This window comes from Cydia strobilella, chromosome 18, assembly GCF_947568885.1.
Source record: "Cydia strobilella chromosome 18, ilCydStro3.1, whole genome shotgun sequence".
Taxonomy (NCBI): Eukaryota; Metazoa; Arthropoda; class Insecta; order Lepidoptera; family Tortricidae; genus Cydia; species Cydia strobilella.
This window is the reverse complement of record NC_086058.1, coordinates 13,684,128-13,701,887: the sequence shown is the minus strand read 5'-3', so window position 1 is coordinate 13,701,887 and position 17,760 is coordinate 13,684,128. Positions and strand designations below refer to the sequence as shown.

Here is a 17,760-nt window from a genome sequence, read left to right as displayed (position 1 = left end):
AAAATAATGCCTCGAATAATACATTCCTGACAGACCACGAGCCATAGAAATAATCGCCGATCCAAAGCTGTCGCCGTCCGTCGACGCCCACGCATCTCCCAACTTGTCCAAATTGCCCACCACCATCACATTCAGGTCTATAACAATCCCACCGAACTTGTACAGCGTCAGGACCTTAATTAACTCCCTTGTTTTTATATTATTCCATTTGCCAAGCCAAATTAGACGGAGTAGAGACACATTATCAAGCGGCGTGTTAAGAGCATAGTTTTTTAAGTCCATTCTGTAGAAATGTACATTCGGTAACGTAGCGAGTTCGGCTACAACGCCACTTTTGAAGTCACTTTCTTTCAGTGAACTTACGAATAGTACGTGAACTTGTTTGTCGGGGTGAGCTTTAGCAGCGGATTCTATTGAGCATGCTTCACGATATCTCAAATAGTTTACACAAGTGGTTTCGTGAAAGAAAATCGAGTTTGTAGGCTTTGGATACGCGTCAAACAAGTCTAGATAGTTGCCAGTTTGTGGATGGGAACAAGAAATGTACTCCGGTATGTAGTCCTTTGCGTAAAAGAAGGCGGGTAGAACGGTCTTGTTCTGAGAGTACAAAACGTAGAGGCTGGTCACGGTGTAGCTGATGGAGAATAATGCCAGCACTAGGAATGTCTTCATAAAGTATTTGTGTTGTTGCATCTTTGTTTACCTGAATATCTAGGGAAATATCGCCAATTCCTATATTTTGGTACACTTACTGATCGAACATCTAAGAATTATTACGTTAATTAGCTGGACATGACAGAAGTCACTGTCATGTAAAAAAGACTGTCTATGGAATCTGCAGTTTTTACACAGTAGGTTACTTATAGAATGGTCATTCATTATTATAAGCTAGAAGGATATAACGGAGTTGTCATTAACAGGCATTTCCCTCTGTCGAAAATAGTCGGCCAATGATCATACACAATGTATGGACTGACGTTTGTCTGACATGGCTATATTGACGTTCCCTCCCCCGCAAAAATTGGCAGACTTTTTTGTGCAGCAAATTACAGACGAAGCCTATGCCTTCGTCCCGGTTTTGAGCAATCTCCGGCCCGTGGTTGAGAAATGCGTCCAGGTCGTCCCGCCATCTCCGTCTGAACCTACCAGATCCTCGACTCTTGCGGCACCCATACCGTGGTTATCACCATACCAGCATGCAGCGTGGTTATACCACCTCTGTGGGTGCATGCGGCAGACATGGCAGGCCCAGTTGAGTAACATTTCAACAATTTCAGTAATGCGCGTTTCTGAGCGCAGCGTAGTTACGGATTCGGTCAATCTGTTTTACTCCTAGTATGCTACGCTCCATAGCTCTTCAGTCATAATATTGTTTTAATTTTGTATTTTGCTCCATCGCCAACGAATTAAGTTTGATGCTCTTTCGGACTGCTTTATCTAGGTTTCATACGCTGGATGTTGATATGATCAACTGTGTACCTATGTGCTCGATGATAAGGATCAATTTGGATTGTCAAATAGTCATAATACATAGCTATATATATATATGGGAGACCGAGCTTTGCTCGGAAAACATATAAAACTCAAAAATACGCATTATCCCAGAGATAAGACCTAGCTAGATCAATGTTTCGCCCCCGAAAACCGCCATATAGAAGATTTCATCGAAATCGTTAGAGCCTATTCCGAGTCCCTGAAATATATACAAGAATTGCTCCTTTAAAGGTATAAGATTAGCCTACCAGTCTAAGTTAAGCCTAATAAAATATTATCAAAGATAAATATAACTCCGTAATAGATGGATACAGTCTAAGGAAAAAACGTGCCTCGAAAATCAAGAAAATTTGATTCTCGTTCAGAGGGCGCTACTAGTTTTGGCCTACAGTCGAATAGATGGCGTTGACGGTTTCGTTTGTTATTTAACAATTTTAACGCATATAAGTGAAAGAACATGGGTCAAAATCATAAAAATAATTAATGCAAATAAAAAATACATTCATATATTTAAATACATTCTATCGTATTTTTATAAATCTTCATTTTTAGTTTTAAAGTGTGTCGACAGATGGCAGTGAATTTACTGGGGTTACAAAATTTACTATGACAGTACCGCTCTAGTATAAGTTACTCTATGATATTATGTTTATAGTGGCACTGACATACTTCGTCGCTGCAGAGTTTGCACAGACGGACTTAGGCACAGTTTATTTTGATATTCAGAATCTGTAATCTGTAAACTATAAAACACTTTCGTGGAGTTCAAATGAAACAGTTATTAAAGAATCATTCCGTTTAATTCAACCAAAAAACAAAAAAACTTAAGCACCAATTGAAATAAAACTAGGGGAAATAATGATAATGACAGAACTATCAATATCCTATGACCTCAAAAAATAAAATCAATCTAGATACCTACCAACAATTTCAAAACACAATTTTTTAACATGCAGATACGTCTGCGAGCGATACTCCAAATTTTATATTAAAGGAAAAAATGGAAAAAGTTACACTTCCGGCCCCAAAGGCGTGTATACATAAGGGAAGGAATGGAAAGATTTGCAAGGTTTTGGTAGGCTTCCGTAGCTCAATTGGTTAAGAGCAACGCACGGATTGCGGAGGTTGCGGGTTCAAATCCTGCCGGAAGTGTAACTTTTCCAATTTTTCCTTTAATATAAAATTTCAAAACAACCTATATTAATCATAGGCTAAATATTTTGTTCTTTATTTGATCAAAAACGATTTAGAATTTAAACAAGAATAGGCAATTACAAACAAAATATCAATACTCAGAAATTGCAAGTTCATTGTGCAACTCAAAGCCCCCATTTAATTTTAGGTTGTTCAAGAACATGCATGCAATATTCGATACGCTGCCAACGTTGCTAGCTATCATAGACCTAGCATTGCATAGATGAGCTATACGCGTGCGCCCGTGAGGGACAGAACATACGCAATACGACAATATGATTGGTCGAGTAGATTTATAGCCCACCATAAACCATTCTAAATTTACGGTGGGGAATAAAAAGAAATGTGAGACTGTCACAAGGACAAACAATAACAGCGCTTTCTCTGCTACTCCTACTGAAAGATACATAAGTCTATCCTGATCGGTCATTTCCCCCCCACCTCTCATGGTCGATCCAGTTATACTAGATTCATAGCTACAGACACAGATCTACAGAGTACAATGAATTCAGTCGATCGAAAAATCACCGCAATGTAAAGAAAATCGCATGCAAGTTCTTGAACCGTCTAAATGGGGCTTAAATTCTGTTAGAAATTGAATCGTTTCAGGTGTTGTACAGTCGCCATCAGATATATCGGAGCGGCCGAGGTGCTCAAAAATATCTGAACACGCCTCTATTGTCAAGTGTTCAGATATTTTTGAGCACCTTGGCCGCTCCGATATATCTGATGGCGACTGTACAATTAAAATAATAATTATGACTTATTCACATACATACAGTCTGGCAAAAAAGAGTAGAAATTAAAAAGTGGCAACACTGTAGTGTCGTCCCTTTCATTTCAATGTAAGAAAAACGGGACGGCACTACAGTGTTGCCACTTTTTAATTTCTACTCTTTTTTGCCAGACTGTACCACCAGGGTTTCTCACAAAAAAACCCCGGTGTGTACATTACACATTCCCAATCAGTTTTTCACATTAAAAGGCCTTTGACTAGGACCACAGATATTAAATTCTGAACGACACTCGACATTTTGGCGTAAGTAATAATGATGTTGGCGTGTGAATGACGTTTTTGGACATGAAAAATGGCGGTTTTTTAATGATATAGGAAGCAAACGAGCATTAGAATCGTCTGATGGTAAGCGATTACCGTCGCCTATGGACACCTGCACCACCAGAGGGGTTGAAGTGCATTGCCGGCCTTTAAGATGGGAGTACGTTCTTTAAAGTTTGAAAGTCGTATTGGTCCGGAAATACCGCGGGCGACAGTTCATTCCACAGTTTGACCAAGATTTTAATTGACTTTCATGTTTACATTAAATCTAATGGCAAACTATGAAGTAAAATGACAACGCATTTTGATGCGTTGAGTATAGAGACAGGTATAGCGTTGTACAGTCACCAACAGATATATCAGAGCGGCCGAGGTGCTCAAAAATATCTGAACACGCACTGTAACGCCTTGAAAATAGGGTCGTGTTCAGATATTTGTAAGCACCTTGGCCGCTCCGATATATCTGATAGCTTGAGTAATCAAAATCATCTTAGCAGCAAAGATGTTATTTATTGTGAGGTCTAAAATTGGATACAATGTACCTAAGGCCTTATGTCTATTGACTTAAAGTTCGAATTTGTTCTTTAGATCTGCGATGTCGGTTTCTGAGCAGTTTTCTACAGTCTTACAGTGCTCAAGGAGACTGTTGAGCGCTAGAACAAAAATACATATTGTTACGAGGAAATAGCAGCTGAGCCCTTTCTCAAATTTGAGAATTTTAGGTAAATATCTCCGTCGCGCTGACGGGAGCGGCTCCTAAAATTAGTGCGATAAGGACAGCAGCAGCTAAGCGAAAAATTCTGCGTAAAAATCTTAGAAATCGAGGTTTCGTTCTCGGCATTTTCGTCCTATAAAACTTATCCAATCGTAACGAAACTTTGGGAACGGAATGGGAATAGTAGTTTATGCAACTGATACATAATGAGAGGCCTTAAAACATAAGTGTGGTTGTATGAAACGAGCGGTAGCGAGTTTCATAATAGAATCACACGAGTGTTTTAAGGTTTCGTAAAATTATTAACAGATGCGGAACGGGTCTGAGACCGGTGGCATTTTCGACAGTTAGCTGACCAATCTTGAACCTTAAAGTTACGAGATAAGTTCTACTATTGTTACTCACTTTGTTTGTCCTTGTTGGACAGGAACATAGCAAGCGCCGAGAACCTCTTGACCCTGCTCAGTCCGCGCAGGTATGACGTCACGGTGTGGTGCGCGTACTTAGTGACGTCACCGTGCAGGAGCTGAAGGAACTCCGAGAGAACGGGGCTCTCTAAGGCGTTGTCGAATATTGATGGGATCTTGGACGGGTCTATGATCTGTAAGAGAACACATTTGTGACGTTTTCAACCAAAAGATACCATATTATCGCTTGTTGATAAGGTTGATTTCAAATTAATGCTATATGGAAATAGCGCCTTATTGACAACCGACAATAAGTACCCTTTTGATTGAAAATGGCACATTTTAATTTTAAAATAACAAATACAGATTAAATAGCCTATCTTGTTTCTCACTGCTGGGCAAAGGCCTTAAGTTTTTTTTTAATACAGATAACCGACCTAGTCCCACAGTAAAGCTGAATAAGGTTTTTACTTGTGAGTTCATTGTACTTACATGGAAAACGCCATAACACAGGAAAGAAAATTTGTGGCAACCTCACAAACAAATAAATTTTCGAAGAACCCAGAACCTACAGTTTTGTTGGCAGAAATAACTACCAAACAAGGTACCAAACAGGGTTCCGTACCCAAAGGGTAAAAACGGGACCCTATTCTGTCCGTCTGTCTGTCACCAGGCTGTATCACGTGAACCGTGATAGCTCGACAGTTGAATTTCTGTTGCCGCTATAACAACAAATACTAATAAGTACGGAACCCTCGGTGCGCGAGTCTGACTCGCACTTGGCCGGTTTTTTTTACATTAGAAAAAGACTACACGATTTTGACGTGTCCTTTTATTGAAAAACGTTTTAAACCCAGTAAACACTAAGAGAAAGATACTCACACTCAAATAATCTGACTTGGCGCGGTCATTTCCCCTCAGCATCTTCCACTCTTGCATGAACTGCATACTATTGGTTGGTGGCACCATGTTTTCTTTCAGGACTTCCTTCTGCGTCAGATCTACGAGCAGCTTCTCTGATGCAGGACTAATAACTTCTTTGTTCTGTAAAAAGTTCAAAGTGTTGTTGTTGTAAGGTAAGACATTCTATCTTACAGAGTTTGTAAGTTATCAAAACGATTGGCCCAAAATTGCAGAAATTCAAAATGGGGGCCCACTTTACGATTACTAGGAAAGGACTTAAAATAGACAAAATGTACTTTGGTACTATTAAGCACCCCGTTTTTTTTTCAGATTACAAATTTTATAACCTCAAAAGTAATGGTAACTTTTGTCCTCCAAATTTAAATCTGAGTAACTATGCACTGAATTATAGTGTCGTTTATATATTATTTTAGCGCAATATAAGAACCTAAATGTTAATATATTTTATTGTGGGACGTTACCACATTATTACAATCTATAAATCATCGTGACATCGTGTGCCAAGCTCAAATTTAAAAACGAATTGAAATACGAAAATAAATATATAAATTGTATATACAGATGTCAATCACAATAAAAACCTCGTCACAGTTGCAATGACTAAATTCGCGTTGATTGACGGATGGTCAGCTGGCGCAATTGGTAACGAATTGGACCGGCAATCCAAGGATGTGGGTTCGAGTCCCACGTTGACCAGAGTTTGATCATCGTTGATTTTTTTCATTGTGATTGACATCTGTATATACAACTTATCAAGGGCCTGACACTTAACAGAGAAAGGTAGTCTCATTGCGATTCTTATAAGAGGAAAGAGAAAATAGTGCCATGTGACATGCTTAGTCCTTATCACTGACCGGGAGGCGATGGCGAAATACCGAAATGTCTAAGAGTGAAAGAGAAAAAGGATTATGCTGCCATACATTAACCTGTCAATACATTAATATGTCTTTCTCTTACCCCTGGTCACTCGGTTTCATGTCTATAACTACTATACTATGTCTATGACAACTTATAGATCATAAGAACCTTAGCATTTCGGAAGAAAAAGTTAATTACAACTACTTTTGAGGTTAGAAAAATTCTAATCTTAAATAAAAACGGGGTATAGTAACAGTTATTTACTTATTTATTGTAGAGGTTGGGAATGGAGGAATATGCTGGCTCAGTATTAATTTTAAACGAACTTTGGGAGCTCGAAGGGAAGGCGCTAAAGAAGAGGAAATCTTGAAACAGGCTGTTGTTGTTGTTACTGGAGATATATTTCTCACCTTGACTTCAGCGGCCTTCACATCCCTCGTGTTGTTTAATGTATATATGACGTGTGTCTCCTTGGTCTCGTTGTCGTTGTTGCTGCTGTCTCCATGGAACAGGGTGTATTCTACTTCTACAGACATATGTTACCTTAACTTCAGCCTTCACATCCTCCTTGTTGTCTATGACGTGCGTCTCCTTGGGCTTGTTGCCGTCTCCATGGGACAGGGTGTCTTCTGGTTCTACAGACATGTTACCTTAACTTCAGCCATCACATCCCCCGCGTTGTCTATGACGTGCGTCTCCTTGGTCTTGTTGTCGTTGTTGTTGCTGTCTCCGTGGAACAGGGTATCTTCTGGTTCTAGACATATGTTACCTTAATTTTAGCCTTCACATCCCCCGCGTTGTCTATGACGTGCGTCTCCTTGGTCTTGTTGTTGTTGTTGTTGCTGTCTCCATGGGACAGGGTGTCTTCTGGTTCTAGACATGTTACCTTAACTTCAGCCTTCACATCCCCCGCGTTGTCTATGACGTGTGTCTCCTTGGTCTTGTTGTCGTTGTTGTTGTTGTCTCCATGGGACAGGGTGTCTTCTGGTTCTACAGACATATGTTACCTTGACTTCAGCCTTCACATCCCCCGCGTTGTCTATTACGTGTGTCTCCTTAATCTTGTCGGAGTTATTGTTGGAGTCCCCATGGGACAGGGTGTCTTCTAGTTCTACTATTTGAAGTCTGGTCGCAGGCCTCTCTGGTTCAGTCTTGCCGAGGGGTATCTCGTGGATTGGGATGGATTTTAGGGCTCTCTGTAGGGAATAGTAAGTTAGTCAAGCTATTTAAACCTTTTGGAAGCTCGTAAGAAATCTTCGTAAGTAGACCCGACAGCGTCAAGAGCGCTTAAGTCTTACAGCGTACGCTGCCTATGTAACCTTTACGCTTTCAAGGAAAGTTTATATTAGACGGTTTCGTACTACCACATATGACGATGTGTTTGTAACCCTTCAAGGTTAGAAGTGTTTTAAGTTCTATGGCACCATACCTCTGGTTTTTTCAACGTTTAAACATACAAGTGAAGGTCTTAAACTATTATGGGATCAATGTTTTATATAGGACCTCGTTTCTTCGCGATGTAGGGATTGGTCCCTTAGCAAAAGCAAACATTGTTCAGTGTGACCTCTTATATTAATCCCGCCGAGGTCATCTAAAAGGTCAAAAAATACTTTTAACCTCGTAAGGCCCACCATACACAGTTTCCCTATTTATAATTTGAACCTTGTTGTATAATAGATTAGGGTGACTTTCGTTTGTTTTACAAAACAATGAAACAAATGAATGAGTTATGTAGTTTTCGAAAGGTTCAAATTAGATTGAAACAAAGTGTATATTGTAATGCACATTGGGCCTTACTAGGTTAAATTATCTCACCTTGGACCTCAAATGTGGCGGTTTCTTGAAAGGTTTGATGACAGTAATGTCCTCTCCGACTCCGTCCCTCCACCTCTCCAGCTCGCTGGGTGGTTTCACTTCTTTTACCGGCTCATCCTGAAGCTCAATGATCTTTGGCGGTACAGTCTTCGGGAAGGGTTTGGTTTCACTGATCGGAGTGGAATTGGGTGATGACTTTGATTTAAGCTGAAATCAAAGGTTCAGATGGTAAGTGAATTCATAGCATTGAGTCTTGTTTATTATGTATTGATTATAATTAAATCAAGTAGTGTCAACCAAGGCACGTAAAGTAGTGCAAATTTCACAGCAGATGTCGTTCGTTTTGAGGTAACGTTAGCGTGTAGCACCATCTAAAGCCTGACCAGAAATATATATTCATTGTCAAGAGGGCGCTGTTATTCTCAATGTATAGGGTGCCAGTGCATTATAGTATGAAAAAATTAGTTCCAGTGAAATGCCGCAACATGGCGCGTGATCATATATTCCTGGTCAGGCTTTACTTCAATGTCATACTCGTATTTGTTGCAATATTTTGTACAGATGTATGTACGTTTCCTATCGTATTTTCATGTTATTTCAGTCAATCTCAGTACATGAACATGACAAATACGAACGTTTCAGAGAAAATACCATGGGAAAATATTATTCACTATAACCAGGCGCGGCTTACTCCGCGATTTCGTCGCGTCGCTACAAGTACATGCGGCCCACACCAATTTTGGTGTCTAGCAATAGTAGTTGCCGCGCACCGCTACGGAACGGACGCCTGCTCGCGCTTGCGCCACCTAGCGGTCATATCTGTCGTAACAGACGCGTTTTGTTAGAGAGTGAATCTTCTGTACCTATTTAGTACTTTTATTTATTCTGTGCTATAACTGTACAGTCATCTACAGTATGGCCAAGGAAATTAATTTCAGTACCTGGTACGTAATCACAGTGACAATAGTTTGAGGTTTAGGAACTTTTATATTGATGACTGTGACAAGGTACGAAATAATACTGAAATTAAATAGGGTATTCCACAAATTTTTATTTATGGTATCAGTCGATCAGGTTTGTTTTGAGGATCAAATGTCTGTATGGGACCCATTGTCTTAAAGCAATACAAAAGTCACAAATGATGGTCAAAGTCTGGCACCCGCACTTTACTCACTTCGAACAGTTGATGTCTGTTAATATGATGATGTTTCTCATAATCCTGAAACCCCTGAAACTAACCTGCCTGCCTGCCTGCCTGTGGGCCTGAAACTAAGAGTGGAAACTCACCTCAGCCCCGTGTTCGTCGGCTGCCTCCTGGCCGCAACAACAAAAGGTGAATTTCATATCACAACGAATTTCTACAAGTCCCTAAATTTGGTTTTAAATAGTAGGGGCCAAAAATGGGTGTTGCTTGGGACGCATAGCTCATAGAACCGATGGCCAGTGGGGTAGAAAGATCTCGTTCTTGACCTTTCTTGACCGCTCAATAAAGTGACCCTATGATCTCGTCAAAAGCAGGGAACAAATGAAGAGCACGCGAACGGTTGTTGTGTGTTGAGGGAGACCTAACACCTCAGTAAACTGCTTTCGGCTGACATGATGAAAGTGATAGACTGCTTTTGTAGGCATCTTACTGACTTCTAAGTGATTTAAGGTAGGTCGTGGATATCCTAGGGCAGGTGACATGGTAGAGTGCACTGGCGTTCCCATGGCCTCGCCTTACAGCACCGAGGCGACAGATAGGTGGTTTTAGTAAGTATACCGAACTTACGTGGTGAGTCCCACATAACCATCCCGGATACATCCCCGCGCCTGGGTGGTATGCGTAACGCATTTCCTCTGTGTAAAAAAAGGGCAGGTGACAGAGAAACTTACCTCTGTAGGCTCCATCCTCCCGCGTGCTCCCGCTTATGTTCTGGGCTCTAGCTTAGAGTTGATTATGGTACATGTCTTTCCAGTTTAGTAGTAATAGTTACAACACTTACCTGGGTGATTTGATTATGCGGTTTTCAAGGTATATCTTGCGTAGTAATTTGTGAGCTTCCAGCGAGAGTGTCAACTTCAGACAGGGTCTGCTAAGTGACCATATCTATCTGCACCATAGTGCCATATGCCATAATCTATGCAACGTAACTGGTTGTGTTGTGACCCCATAATTTCCAGAGCACCTCTTTGAGGTCCTGCAAGGCGGCTCGGAAAATTGAGTCACTCTTCTGAGGCAGCAGGCATTAATGTAACTTACTCTTGGCCATTCTGATAACTTTAAACTAGTTTCTGGCTAAAAATTACAATGTCACTTACCCCTTTAGTCCCCATTCTGTTCCTAAGGTCATCTCTCTGCTTCTTTGCCTGCGAGTTGTGAGGTTCCAATTTGAGGACCTCATTAAGGTCCTGTGAGGCGGCCCGGAGGGATCCGAGGCGCTCTCTGGCGGTGGCGCGGCGCTGGTAGGCCTTCACGTAGGTCGGGTCGAGGCCGATTGCTGTGCTGCAGTCGGTCTCGGCTTGGTGGAGACTGTGAAGGTGAGAGGTTAGACTAGTTTAGTTAAAATGTCACAAATAGACGTCCAAACGTGGACCTTAAAAATAATTAAGGCAAAATTATTCATTTCAGGAAATTGGATAAATCAACCCTTTTTGTAAACAAACTTTCTCACGCAATAAACGTGATGTTACAGATAGTTGCAGTGTAGATCCCGAGTATATAAAAGAGATTCATAGGCGTATTAAACATTTAGAACATGGAAGTTTTAGTATAGATTTAGATTTATTTATTTCAGGATAAAAATTACACTATAAATTTGCATCAATGTCAAAATTATGCTTATCTTCTTATCATGATCGTCAAACATTACATACTAAAAAATACAAAATAAATTAAAATAATTTTCTCTCCCAATAAGGATCGTCATATAATTCATGTATAAACAAAAACATGTCAAAAATTGATGTCAATCTTAGCAATTTAGAATCATCATTAAATGTCAAACAAAATAAAATATCACAAAAGAAGTAAATGTCATTTTTAAAATAAAATAAATCATTTGAATAATAAATAAAATTACATATATCATTACAAATTCAATTCCATGAAGTCACTTATAGAGTACAGAGGGTTATTCAACAAAAGGTTTCTCAATAAAGAAATAAAGAATAAAGAAAAAGATAAGGGGAAGTTGGGGACAGGTGGCAAAGATGGCTTATTTTAGAATGTTTATGCTCAGCTCTTTTTAATGGGAATCAATAAATATCAGTTTCTTGATAAAATTATTATTTTAATATTTTACTGGGGCGAAGTTGTGACAAACTGTGAGGTTAGGGATCCCTAGAGTTTTTGCGAACCCTGATTTTAAATGAATTGCAACATTGTATTTATTGGTGGTAAATTTACCTGTCCTTTTTGAGATAGCACAGTCCTCTGTTGGCGTAGTATATGGCATCATCCTTTACAAGTTCTATAGCGCGATTGTAGCAAGCTATAGCCTCATCCCATTTCTCCATCTTTACGAAACTGTTGCCCTGAAATAATTAAAATGATTAAAAATGATATACAAACAACCCTCCCCTCTGAAGTTGTGAACTCTAGAAGTGTGAATCAATTTAAAAATAGACTAGACAAACTATCTAAACTGTGAAATCGTGTTAAGTGAACTATGATTTAGATGCGCATCAGCTGCCTGTCTAATACGCAATAATAATAATAACATTACAAACTTAGAATGACATTGCTGACAATATTAAAGCTTTTTATTTAAAAAAAAATATGTTATTGCCGTGATGATTATCGTGGCTGGTAGGTAGGTGGGTTACCATCAAAAGCCATCATACTCACTCTCTCTTTCTCATGATGGGCCTCCTGTCGCAGCTTGTCCATCTTGGCAGGCTGGCTCTTTTTGCTGTCCAGGGATGTGGGGCCAACATCCTCCATGTCTACTTCCTCGCAGGCCTTGTCCTGATAGCATGATGTAGCTTTAGGGTGCGATTCGACCATAGATGTGTGAGGATACGTTACGAGGGATGTGTTTTTAAGAACCATAATCACTGCACGCTTGAAGTGATTCTGTTGGTTCTTAACACACATCCCTCACAACGCATCCTCCGCATCTCTAGTCGAAACGCACCCTTATCATCTTTGAATTGAAGAGATGAGCAACACAAGTAAATCATTTCTTAACTCTTTATAGGGCAACTTTAGATATTGTATGGCAAAAATTACCACTTGCAACATCATGTTTTTGTATTTATTATGCAGAATTTTGGCGATGAGGCTTGAATTGTGTATTTTTTTAAATCTTGACTGTTAAAGGGTCAAACATTAGTCTGATTTTTATAATGCCTTTCTTTTCTCTAGTGACAAAATCTCATGTTCTGCCATAGACTATTATTTTTGTATGAATGGAATAGACTTAATTGAGACATCCATTAATGATGAACACTTTATTATAGCACCCATATAAAATAGTCAAATACAAGTTAAAATGGCTAACTGTGAAAAATACTATTAAGAATCAATAGGGAATATTACAAGAAACTCTGCATGGGGGCGTGGCTACAACAATCTGATGAGGGTCTATCAGGAAACAAGAAAATCGAAATTTCGTTATCTAACATCTCTGTCACTTGCATATACAAGTGATACAGAGGCAGATAGTGAAATTTCGGACTCGTGTTTGCCAGTAAGTCCTCTGTAAACAAACCGCCTTGATGCATCAATGTCATATTTTATTATCTCTGAAAACTTGTCAAAAACCTGTTAAAGGTACAGTATGTATTAGTTACTCTATGGTTTACTAAAAAGGCTAATGCTCAAATGCTGCACTATGGTGGCAGAACATTCCAGTAATATCCCCTATTGATAACTATGTCTTAATAATTTAAAACTTTCAACAACAACAAATGTCATCTCTTTGTTCATAGAACAAAGAAGAAAATGCCTGATCATTATGAATATATCTGAGACATGTTTAAATTATACAAGACAACCACAAAAGTACTTACAACATCAAAATTATCCCAAGCTTTGTAGTCAGACGCGGGAATACGTTTTTCCAACTTCTTTTTAGTTTCAACAATTGGTTTTTCTTTCCTCGCCTTACTCCTCACTGGGGGTAAGTCCTGACCTCAAAAAGGTTTATATAGGTTAACAATTTCAGTCGAGGACCACTTAGAAATGAAGAGATATAGAAAATCAACATTATAAAGAAAAATACACCGCCATTTCTCAAACCTAGCGACGCAGATAAGACCAAATACATATCTTATTATTACAGTACTAAAACCGTGACGATGACACTAATATACATAGCTAATTATACCAGCTAGTGATTTACATGAGAAATATAACCGTAAATTACTGTGAACCTGCTCAAATTCGCCGTTTAAAGCGGCCTCTTTACGTTTCATTTCAACCTCCCAGTTCTTAAGGTCTGTGAGGTATGTTTGAAGATTTTTTACGTTATCCCGGCAGGCCTTCTGGATCTCAAAGGCTTTGTCCATTTTTTTCTGTACTTCTAAGGGTGGGAATGGGTTTTTGTTACCTTCAATCACAAAAAAATTGCGTTGTTAGATCAATAGCAATCGGTTGTCAATGTAAAATTGTAAAATAGTTTTTCACGTTGTCATGGCGCTGGTTTCGTTCGGAAACGTGTTTTCTTTCACTATTGACAGTGTAAATTATAAAACTGTGCAAAATATTTTTCAATATAATTTCGATATTATTAATCAATTTCCAACAAATTGAAGATATTTTATATTACTATCTCCAAATATTATGTTACGAAGAGATATATTATATTATATGTGTAAAAACTGGCCGTATCTGTTCAAAAACTTGTAAACGCCATTAAAGTTTTTTTTAACTTTTTTTTTGGTTAATGGCTTAATAACTTGGAAAAATATAGACCGGCCAGTCATTTGCTAAGTGCGAGTCTTGAAGTTCTTAAACACTGAAAAAAAAATTCCCGAAAACAATAAACTGGATAGAGGCACTAACTTAACTTTGCTGTGCTGTGAGAAAACTTTTGCCGCTAAGTTTTCAACTTTTAAATGCAAGTCTGTACCTAATCGAAAAAATAGCAATTTTAAATGCAACTACAAATTTAAAGTCCGTCACTTAATAAATAGCGCGGGAACTATACTCTGGCACACCTACTTTCCCATAGAAAATTTGAATTTCGCGTCTTTTTCTACTGACAAAGTGGGTGTGTTTGTGTATTACTTATAAGCTACCTTTGAAATAAAAAACGCATTTGATCGGTTTATGAGCCCATGATGGACGTACCTGGCTACCTGGGAACATGAAGAACTTGACGAGTTCCATTGCTATTTTTAGTAAGGGGCAAAATCAGGTATAGGATTTGGTATACCCGGTATTGGACAAGGCATGGGATAAACCGGACAAAATAGAGATTTAAAAGTTGATTGTTTTTTCCGCGTGTGATAATGTAAATATAGTTTGTCAGAGGACTCTCATTTCAAACACAGACAGAGAGAATAATACTATCTTTGTCTTACACTAGTACTAGCACCCAAAGGAAAAGGATGAGTATAGTTTTTTTTGTTCTTATTTACTGACAATTTGGTTTGACCAACTATAGTGACCTCACTGATTAAATATGTAGTTAATTAAATAAATTAAACAGGGACTAGTAAAGTTCGTAGATTTTTCTACAAATATGTTTTTTATTCCCTTAGCGTCCGGTTCTACCCCACTTTCCCCTAAGTACCGAAATCTACACGCTGGCAGATGCCAGATGTAGAGATCTACAGATAACGTTTTGCAGCTGCAGCGCGCAGCGTATCATACGATGGATGTATTGTCCTAAGTCCTAAGCTCTGTTTTTACGAGTCGGACTTGCGTTCCAAGGGTTCCGTACATTACACAATTAAAACAACGTATTTTTTATGTGAAATGTCTTTAAAAAACCCGTAGGGGTCGGATCAAAAATAAGTAATTAAGTCCGACTCACGCTTGACTGCTTATTTCTAATAGGTTTCCTGTAATCTATAGGTAAAGATCTATTTTGTGTATTTTTTTCAAAATTTTTGACCCAGTAGTTTCGGAGATAAAGGGAGGGAATGGTAATTTTTTGCCTATTTTCTTAAATAACTTCTAAACTGTTTATCTTAAAATTATAAAAAATATATATTTTAGATTCTCACAATGAGCTCTTTCATTTGATATGTGACACAATATAGTTTGAAAAACTTTATTTTTAATTCTCTCATTTACCCCCCAAAAGTGGCCCCCATGTTTAAAATTCATTTGTTTACGTTACATGTCCGTCTTTGGGTCACAGACTTACATATGTCTGCCAAATTTCAACTTAATTGGTGCAGTAGTTTCGGAGAAAATAGGCTGTGACAGACGGACAGACAGACAGACAGACGGACGGACAGACAGACAGACAAACAGACGCACGAGTGATCCTATAAGGGTTCCGTTTTTTCCTTTTGAGGTACGGAACCCTAAAAAAAGGAAGAGGTTTTAATTTAAACCGTTTTTAGGGTTCCGTACCTCAAAAGGAAAAAACGGAACCCTTATAGGATCACTCGTGCGTCTGTCTGTCCGTCTGTCACAGCTTATTTTCTCCGAAACTACTGGACCAATTAAGTTGAAATTTGGCAGACATATGTAAGTCTATGACCCAAAGACGGACATGTAACGAAAAAATAAAGTTTTTCAAACTATATCGTGTTACATATCAAATGGAAGAGCTCATTGTGAGAATCTTAAATATATATTTTTTTATAATTTTAAGATAAACGGTTTAGAAGTTATTCAAGAAAATAGGCAAAAATGACCATTCCTCCCCCCCCTTTATCTCCGAAAATTTTGGAAAAAATACACAAAATAGATCTTTACCTATAGATTACAGGAAAACCTATTAGAAATGTGCAGTCAAGCGTGAGTCGGACTTAATTACTTATTTTTGATCAGACCCCTACTGGTTTTTTAAAGACATTTCACATAAAAAATACGTTGTTAAAATTGTGTAATGTACGGAACCCTTGGAACGCGAGTCCGACTCGCACTTGGCCGGTTTTTATTTCCTGTTTGTTATTGTGACCTCAGGGATTCAGTTATGTGTGAAGCGATTTGGAAAATTCTTTTATTGTCAAAATTCTTTACTTGGTAAATCCAGTTCTGAAGATGAGATGAGAGATGAGAGAAATTTTTAATGGGAGGACAACCCTTCGCGCCTACATTTTTAAAGCCTTTTTCTACTGGCGGAAACGGCTTGTCAAACTATAGGTAGTATTTGGATTTGGGACATAAAAACAAGGTTTAATAGGTTTGTAAAAATTCCGTTGGGCCCAACCTTGCCCTGCGACACCTAATTGAAATAATTACGAAGACGTTAGTGAACTAACGTTACGTTATAATTAATTTCGCCATCGCGCCGTGATCGTGCCCATCGGCGATTGATTGAACGAGGATTCTGGGGCGCGGGCAAGGTCGGAGTTGAAACTAATTTGGTTGCATGGACAATATTGTTTTAGAAACATTTTAGAAATGATCAGCAATAAAAAGTACCAGCCTTTCCGAGATGCGCGTCCACCAGAACCAGCTGTTATTGGCATCACACCTGGTTCTGTTCTGGTGGACGCGCATCTCACCGACTACAAATAGGTATACCAGTTGCTAGCGGATATATAAAGGATAATATTTTATATAGTCGGTTTTTTTTTAAAAGATTTATTGTATTTCTTTATTTTCAATTTTACGTTTTTGTTATGAGCAGGCATCGTAAACTGCGAGCGAAATCCATTGAAGTACTAGACTAGAGGGTTGTTGTCAAGTCAACGCGTACGTCATTTCAATGGATTTCGCTCGCAGTTTACGATGCCTGGTTATGAGTGGCCTAACAACACCTAACAGTCATATCACTAAACAGTTTTGGGCTTCGGGTATAGGTACATTTCTAGTTCCAAGGTTTGGATCTGAAGCCCTCAAGATGTAAGGAGTTCTCTCAATTCCTCATGGAACTCATCATCAGACACCACTCAACACACTCACTCACTCACTCACCACCACTCACACACACTTAACAACAAACATAAAGAAGTGGACAAATCGCCAAACGTGAAATATGTGTCGTTGAAGTCAGAGTTCCGATCTGGTCTTCATCAACATTTCCACTGCATATACTTAATCGGAATGTATAGGATTTGAGAGAGTCTCTATGTGTAATATTAGTATAGTATTATATAATCTGTGGTAATATGGTGTAATTTTCCCCATCATCAGAACAGGGTTTCGACAAAAATGGGACCAAATTAAAGCATGCAAAACTATT

The 17,760-nt window shown here is 38.7% G+C and overlaps 1 protein-coding gene across 5 annotated transcripts; it reads right to left on the bottom strand.

The window, feature by feature from the left end:
• Nucleotides 1-3,514: 3,514 nt before the first annotated feature.
• Nucleotides 3,515-14,115, bottom strand: LOC134749566 (RNA polymerase II-associated protein 3). 5 transcript variants are annotated; one of them, XM_063684561.1, is made up of 10 exons: nt 13,999-14,115; nt 13,460-13,576; nt 12,294-12,413; nt 11,853-11,980; nt 10,766-10,976; nt 8,465-8,671; nt 7,657-7,845; nt 5,750-5,911; nt 4,866-5,061; nt 3,515-4,398 (listed from the first exon to the last, which is right to left on the bottom strand). In XM_063684561.1, exons 3-10 carry the CDS (start codon nt 12,387-12,389, stop codon nt 4,310-4,312), a joined length of 1,278 nt encoding a protein of 425 aa, XP_063540631.1. In that variant the 5' UTR covers nt 12,390-12,413; nt 13,460-13,576; nt 13,999-14,115; the 3' UTR covers nt 3,515-4,309. The 5 variants fall into 5 exon arrangements, with proteins under 5 accessions (XP_063540631.1, XP_063540632.1, XP_063540633.1 ...); XM_063684562.1 differs by having other exon boundaries at nt 13,460-13,581; nt 13,999-14,035; XM_063684563.1 differs by lacking the exon at nt 13,999-14,115 and adding an exon at nt 13,823-13,955 and having other exon boundaries at nt 13,460-13,581.
• Nucleotides 14,116-17,760: the final 3,645 nt, after the last annotated feature.

Coding starts and splice junctions, on each gene's coding strand:
- LOC134749566 (XM_063684558.1), bottom strand. CDS start 13,957: ATGGACAAAGCCTTTGAGATCCAGAAGGCCTGCCGGGATAACGTAAAA. Junction 11,981..12,293: donor CCCATCATGAGAAAGAGAGA/GTGAGTATGATG, acceptor TAATTATTTCAG/GGCAACAGTTTCGTAAAGAT. Junction 5,062..5,749: donor CCAAGTCAGATTATTTGAGT/GTGAGTATCTTT, acceptor GTTCTCTTACAG/ATCATAGACCCGTCCAAGAT.